The sequence below is a fragment of the Thamnophis sirtalis genome, unplaced genomic scaffold (genome assembly GCF_051295495.1).
Source record: "Thamnophis sirtalis isolate CommonGarterSnake01/CBP01778 unplaced genomic scaffold, rThaSir2_p1.2 scaffold_2, whole genome shotgun sequence".
NCBI lineage: Eukaryota > Metazoa > Chordata > Lepidosauria > Squamata > Natricidae > Thamnophis > Thamnophis sirtalis.
Genome location: NW_028261382.1, coordinates 46,350,473 through 46,357,413, shown reverse-complemented (window position 1 = coordinate 46,357,413; position 6,941 = coordinate 46,350,473). Strand labels below are relative to the sequence as shown.

At 48.1% G+C, this 6,941-nt stretch overlaps 1 protein-coding gene across 3 annotated transcripts in view; it reads right to left on the bottom strand.

Moving 5' to 3' along the window:
• Positions 1 to 167: 167 nt before the first annotated feature.
• The window catches only part of SPTBN2 (spectrin beta, non-erythrocytic 2), a 101,392-nt gene continuing 94,618 nt past the window's right edge, over positions 168 to 6,941 (bottom strand). For all 3 annotated transcript variants that reach the window (XM_087705309.1, XM_087705307.1, XM_087705308.1), the window contains 5 exons: positions 6,412 to 6,487; positions 4,665 to 4,903; positions 4,251 to 4,424; positions 4,078 to 4,120; positions 168 to 2,721 (listed from right to left, as the gene is read on the bottom strand). In XM_087705309.1, the coding sequence (XP_087561435.1) occupies positions 2,488 to 2,721; positions 4,078 to 4,120; positions 4,251 to 4,424; positions 4,665 to 4,903; positions 6,412 to 6,487 (766 nt within the window). In that variant the 3' untranslated portion in view covers positions 168 to 2,487. The remainder of the gene's footprint in view (positions 2,722 to 4,077; positions 4,121 to 4,250; positions 4,425 to 4,664; positions 4,904 to 6,411; positions 6,488 to 6,941) is intronic.

Genomic DNA, 6,941 nt, shown 5'->3' with positions numbered 1-6,941 from the left:
GGCTCAGGAACTCGCATCATTCCAAATCAACACATCCCTGGAAGGCATTCCAGGCCGCCCACCTGCAAAACGCAATAGGTTAGCAAGAGATGAACCTGGTCAGTTAGGAGAACCAGTGAAGCTCCATTTTTGCCACCTACCCCACTATGAAGGGAAAGAAGCACGGCGACTGTCCACAGATTCTTTTTTTATTTCTCCCCAAAAAAATATTGAAACAGATGTCACTGCAAACACATGGATAACAGTCCCCAACAAGCACAGAGAACACTGCTGGGGGCCCTTGAGGGGGCGTGCCGAGAAGGCAAGGGTGTTTTCACTTGTAGGCCAGGCCTCTTTCCCCCCCTCCCCTCCTCTAAGCAGCATGGAAAAGAAAAAAAAGAAAAAACATTCCTGCACATCGTAAGGCAGGCAGGCCGTCCCTCTGGGTCTTTCTGCAACTCCATCCGTGCGCCCAAGACTTGCTTTTCGGCGTCCTTTGTGCCCGAAGGGAAGAGAGGCGATGCTCTCTGCGCCAGGCAAGGCTGCAGAGGCGAGGTGGCAATGCAGGGCGACAATCAGAGGACAAATGGAAGGCACACCCAGGTCCAGGGACCAAGACCGGGGAGATAGGAAGAGAAGAGTGGGGGAGGTCCATGAGACCCTGGCAAGCAACTGTCCAGCCAACCCAATGTGCCAACCTGGGTGCTTGTCAGTGGATGAGTGAGAATTTCATGGCAATACAGCAGCTCTAGGGAAAATTTTCACCTTCCTGTTTCTATGTTAGGTCCTGCAAGCTGTTCTCTTCTGCCATTGGTAGAGCATGGGCTCACTGGGGTGGGGGGGAGAGATCCGTGACACGTAGCCACAGGGGACAATTTTAAAATCTCTTAAGTGATCGACTGGAGAGCGATGCTGTTTGCCTGAGGAAAGGAAACTCCACCACTTGGCGATCTTTATTGGTAGGAAGATTTTTTTTTTGTCCTAACTCCGAGGACTTAACAAAAGGGGGGGGGGGTCTATGGGTCGATGAATTTTGCATAGAATAGTGGCTGGAGGGAGGCTATGAAACTGGCCTTCCCAACCTTGGAGATCCACCAAGTGCATTGGAACCTCGCCTTCCGATTTTCTCAGCCGGCATTGCCCGGGCTGGAGGGTGCTAGTCGGGGGGAAGTTTTGCCTAAAGAATGCAAAATCCAAAACAGAATTGGTGATAACAGCGCTGCCATGTTTGGCGTGGATTGGGGGGGGGACTTTAAAGCAAAGTGGGGGGGAGGATGGCATTGATCGCTGCTCCCTGGGTCGAGAGGGATCTAGCTCGGGTTTCCTATGAGAACCTCTTAGCAAGCATCGGGGATGATCACGGACGATCCCCCACTTATTCTGGAGCGCCTGAGAGATTCGAACTTTTAGGAAGCGGGAGGCAACTTTGGCGGGCGGGCAGCCCAGTCTCAAGACATTGGGGTATCATCCTCCCCAATGTTTTCGCCCTCCTGCCTCCATACCTTGCTGCCTCCAGGATACGGCAAGCCGTAGAAATATGTGCGAAGAGCACCAGGCACATTTGCAAGCTCAGCATTCTTGGCCCGGCTTCATTTCCCACCGAAGGAGGCGCACTTCCTAAACTACAGACGCACAAGCAGTGCTTAAGCTCCGGGGACGAACGGCACAGCGTTGCGCATCCTCGGTTCGATTTTTAGAGGGTGTGTGTGCGTGCACATGAAGTGTGTATACAGACGGGAATTTGAAAGGGGGAGGGGGATTGTTCGGATGTTTAGAAGAGGCTTTTCTTGGGTTTGCGCGGGGCCGAAGTGGCGCATAGACTGTTTCCTTTTTTTTTTTATTCCAATGAGATTTTGCCTGCAGAGAGGGAGGAGAGGGAATCTTAACAGCCTTGGAGCAGAGATGACGGAAAAGGAGGAGGAGGAAGAGAGTGAGCAAAGGTAGTAGAATCGACTCTGGAAGCCTGAATTTTGTACCTGTGGGACTTCCAAGGGTGTCGCTTCTACCAGAACCCACAAAAAGACCGACATCGTTAAAAACGCCAGTCTGGGATCAGCCCCATGCCACCTCTCTTTCTGTGGCCTGTTTGCCCAGACCCACGGACACCGCACCGACCCCCCCCCCCAATCCCCACTAGATGTCCAGCATCTGACAATCTGCTGCCCCATTCCTGGAGAGGTCTTTCCCCACCCTTTTGCACCTCCATAACCGTCTGTGCCACTGTGGTCACCCTCCTGTTTCAACCAAGACGATGGTTTTGGTTTCTCTTTGTTACGGGGAAGGAAGGAAGGGGGCCTGGAACGGAAGGCATTCCTTGTAAACGTCAGAGATGCTTCATGCAATCTGCAGGAATTTTAAGAAAAGAGCGACGGCCGCTTTGGTTACACCCCCAACCTGGCTCCCCTTGCCGAACTCAAGCCCCTCGCCACACCCCATATCACTGCTCAGGCCTGTACAGATTTTGCCAACAGCAGCAGAGCCCCCCTGCCCCTCTCCCACCAAGGACTCCTATTTATTCTTCTTGAAAAAACTGAAACGTTTCTCCCGGTCCTTCTCCTTCGCCTCTTTGCTACGCAGGGTGACAGTTCCTTCCGAGGCGCTGTGCGGGGGCCCGGCTGGCATCGTCATGGCTCGTGTCATGCCTTTGCTGATGAGTGCAGGCTGGTCTTCCGCGGGGTCTTGGGGGGTGAGGGCAGACGCAGCAGCAGCATTGATCACTCGCATCCAAGTACTCATCTCCGCCTGGAAAGGAGGGAATAAAAAGGGGACCATGAAGAACAAAATAATATTTCCCACCAATCATCCACACCCCAACCAAGAGCAGGATAGAACCGGAAGACAGAGTAGAAGGTCTTTTAGAATCTCAACCTTAGCAGCTTTAAGATGGGAGGACTTCAACTCCCAGAACTCCTCAGCCAACATGCTTTAAGATGGATGGACTTCAATTCCCAGAACTCCCCAGCCAACATGCTTTAAGATGGGTGGATTTCAACTCCCAGAATCCCCCAGCTCCATGCTTTAAGATGCATGGACTTCAACTCCCAGAACTCCCCAGTCAGCATGCTTTAAGATGGGTGGACTTCAACTCCCAGAATCCCCCAGCTCCATGCTTTAAGATGCATGGACTTCAACTCCCAGAACTCCCCAGTCAGCATGCTTTAAGATAGGTGGACTTCAACTCCCAGAATCCTCCAGTCGCATGCTTTAAGATAGGTGGACTTCAACTCCCAGAATCCCCCAGCTCCATGCTTTAAGATGCATGGACTTCAACTCCCAGAACTCCCCAGTCAGCATGCTTTAAGATGGGTGGACTTCAACTCCCAGAATCCCCCAGCTCCATGCTTTAAGATGCATGGACTTCAACTCCCAGAACTCCCCAGTCAGCATGCTTTAAGATAGGTGGACTTCAACTCCCAGAACTCCCCAGTCAGCATGCTTTAAGATGGGTGGACTTCAACTCCCAGAACTCCCCAGTCAGCATGCTTTAAGATAGGTGGACTTCAACTCCCAGAATCCCCCAGCCAACATGCTTTAAGATGGGTGGACTTCAACTCCCAGAACTCCCCAGTCAGCATGCTTTAAGATAGGTGGACTTCAACTCCCAGAATCCTCCAGCCGCATGCTTTAAGATGGGTGGACTTCAACTCCCAGAATCCTCCAGCCGCATGCTTTAAGATAGGTGGACTTCAACTCCCAGAATCCTCCAGCCGCATGCTTTAAGATGGGTGGACTTCAACTCCCAGAATCCTCCAGTCGCATGCTTTAAGATGGGTGGACTTCAACTCCCAGAATCCTCCAGCCGCATGCTTTAAGATAGGTGGACTTCAACTCACAGAATCCTCCAGCCGCATGCTTTAAGATGGGTGGACCTCAACTCCCAGAACTCCCCAGCCAACATGCTTTAAGATAGGTGGACTTCAACTCCCAGAATCCTCCAGTCACATGCTTTAAGATGGGTGGACTTCAACTCCCAGAATCCCCCAGCCAACATGCTTTAAGATGGGTGGACTTCAACTCCCAGCCAGTACATTCACATCTTACAAATTGCCAAGATTGGAAAACTCTTGATTTAGCACAAACCTCTAGACTTCGACTCACCTCATCCTTCGCCTGGAATAAATATTCTTTGCCATCTGTCAATCTGCCAAGAGAAGAATCAACTGGTGTCAGGAGAGGAATGTCTAAACCCTTCGCGTTAAAACTTAAAATTTAAAAAGTTTTTTTTTTTAAATGTGGCCGAGGCTACTTGGCCGTAAGGCAGGGAAGCTCACCCGAGCTTAAAGACATGCTTGCGCTTCTTGTAATCCAGAGCCACGTTGCACTGCGCGCCCTGCAAGCTGACGGGCGCTTCCCCGTGGTAGGGGATGCTGTTGGTGGCATGCTTGCCGTCTTTGTAGAACCCAAAGCTGTTTTTCTGCACCACACAATAGATAGTCTGCCAAGACCTGGGGAGGATAGACAAGAAGGATGAGTAGAAGCGTTTATTTGTCCTCCCCACTCGAATAGTCTCCCTCCAGAGTAAATGCCCGGCTGATTCGAGAGTTGGCACATTCTGGGTTCTTTCACTTAATGCAGACTGAGAACAGTTCATTTAGTGACCGTTCAAAGCTACAATGGGACTGAAGTGACTTATGACCGTCCTTCCACACCTGGCTTTTATATTCGGATCAGAACACACACATCACCTGTTAGCTGCCTTTTTGCCGTGGGATTCCATTTCCTGCTTCCGATGTAATATCCCTCCCATCTGCCCTGAAGCGGAGTCGTCTGGCGTCCGGGGGGGCAGCGTGACCGACTGAGCAGGATCCGTGCTGAAAACAGCTGGCTTGGAGCTGAGTTTAGGTGAGGCGGGTGGGCTTGGCTCTTTGCCCTTGGATACAGAATCCAGCTGTGACCCATTGACTGCAGAGGATGATTCTGAAATCTGTTGACAGTTGGGGTTTGGTTAGAATCACAGTTCAACCATCTGCACAAATGGCAGCATTCTTATTTTCTAGGAATTGCTAATTGAGTCCCGGTACAAGGAAGGTGCTTTGCACTTTGGAACATTAAATATATATATATATATATTATATTATCTATTATCTATCTATTATCTATTATCTATTATCTATTATCTATTATCTATTATCTATTATCTATTATCTATTATCTATTATCTATTATCTATTATCTATTATCTATTATCTATTATCTATTATCTATTATCTATTATCTATTATCTATTAGTTGCAAAAATAAAAGGGAAAGCAGGAGCCTAAGTGCATTTAACCACTTTTTCAGTCACTGGGTTACAATGGCATTACAGAGGATTTCGGCAATTAGAGAGGCCTGGTTCATTGCATGAATCCAGGGGAGTCAAACTCAAGGCCCGCAGACCGGATCTGGCTCGTGATGTGGCTAGTTCTGGGCTGCCCTGGAAATGGTGAGGGGGTCACCTGAGCCCCACCTCTCCTTGCCCAGCCTTGCCTCACCCTCGCCCCACAGCAGCATCGACAGCAGCAGCAGCAGCCTCGAGAAGGTAAGCATGGCCAGGCACCCCCTGAAGGAACTACAGGGTTGGACTGCAGGGTCCCGGTGCCCCGGGATCTGGAGAGCCAGCCACGCCCATCCAGCCACGCCCACCTCATGGTCTTACATGCAACTGGTCCTTGTGGAGGGCAACCATAATGATGCGGCCCTCAGTGAAATTGAGTTTGACACCCCTGCATTAAGCAAGCCCCAAAGGTCTGTATAGATTTTCTTTTTTTTTTAATAACATTTTTATTTTATTTTAATATAAACAATCCACCTTCCATTAAACAGAGTGTCATCTGGGTACAAATATTTTGTGCAATAACAATTGAAATCTACAATCATATTCATTATTTCATCTATTCCCGGCTTAATACCAATACCTTAAATGTCTAATGCTATAACAATCCTCTTCTTGATTTATTTAACTCTATTAACTATGTTAACTCAATTGATACATTTTCTATATTTTACACATCTACTTTTATTTCTAATTCTTGTACTTATTCTCTAACCATCAATAAAATGATTCCCATTTGATATAATAATCAGTTGTTCTTTCTCTTTAATTGCCAGTGTTAACCTGTTCATTTCTGCACATTCTAATATTTTCTTAATCACATTCTCCTCTCTAGGAATCTCTTCACTTTTCCAGGTTTGTGCAAATACAATCCTAGCTGCTTTTATTGCATGGATAATCAGATATATATTTTCTTTACTACAAGTTTCTGGTAAAATCCCCAACAGGAATATTTCAGGTTTTCATGTGGACGTTCAAAGATAAATCAGCTAAATGTTGAAAATGTCACCTGGCTTGTACTATCATATGTGGTGGGCATGTGTAGAAGCAACCATCCCTTTCTATCTTTTTTCCAGTTTCACACCCAGCCTTGTGTGGTTAGTCCGGCTCTCCATTACCTGCGGAGATTCAGAGTCGGGGTCAAGCCCATTTTGGGATGGCAACTCCAGAGTTAAGCCTTGCTGTCCAGGGCTCCTGGGGAAAGAGAAGGATGTGCCAGGTAGTGCAAAGTTTCAAAGTAGCAACTGCATGCAGGTAGTCCTTGACTTACAACCGTTCACTTTAGTCTTTAAGTTTAAAAAAAATGTGACTTACAACCAGTCCTCACACTTATGATTGTGGCAGCATGTCTACGGTGAACATTTGGGCAATTCGCAACCGGTGGCTACAACATCCTAGGGTGATGTGATCATCATTTATGACCTTCTAACAGTCAATGGAAGAAATCTGATTTACTTAACAACTGCAGTTGTGGTGCAGTGGCTAAAAGGCAGAATTGCGGGCTAACTCACTGCTCACTCCAGGAATTCGACTCTTGACTGGCTCCAACATGGGTCAAATGAGGACCCAGATTGTTGGGGGCAAGAGGCTGACTCTGTCAACCGCTTTGAGAGGGCTGTAAAACACTATGAAGCGGTATATAGGTCTT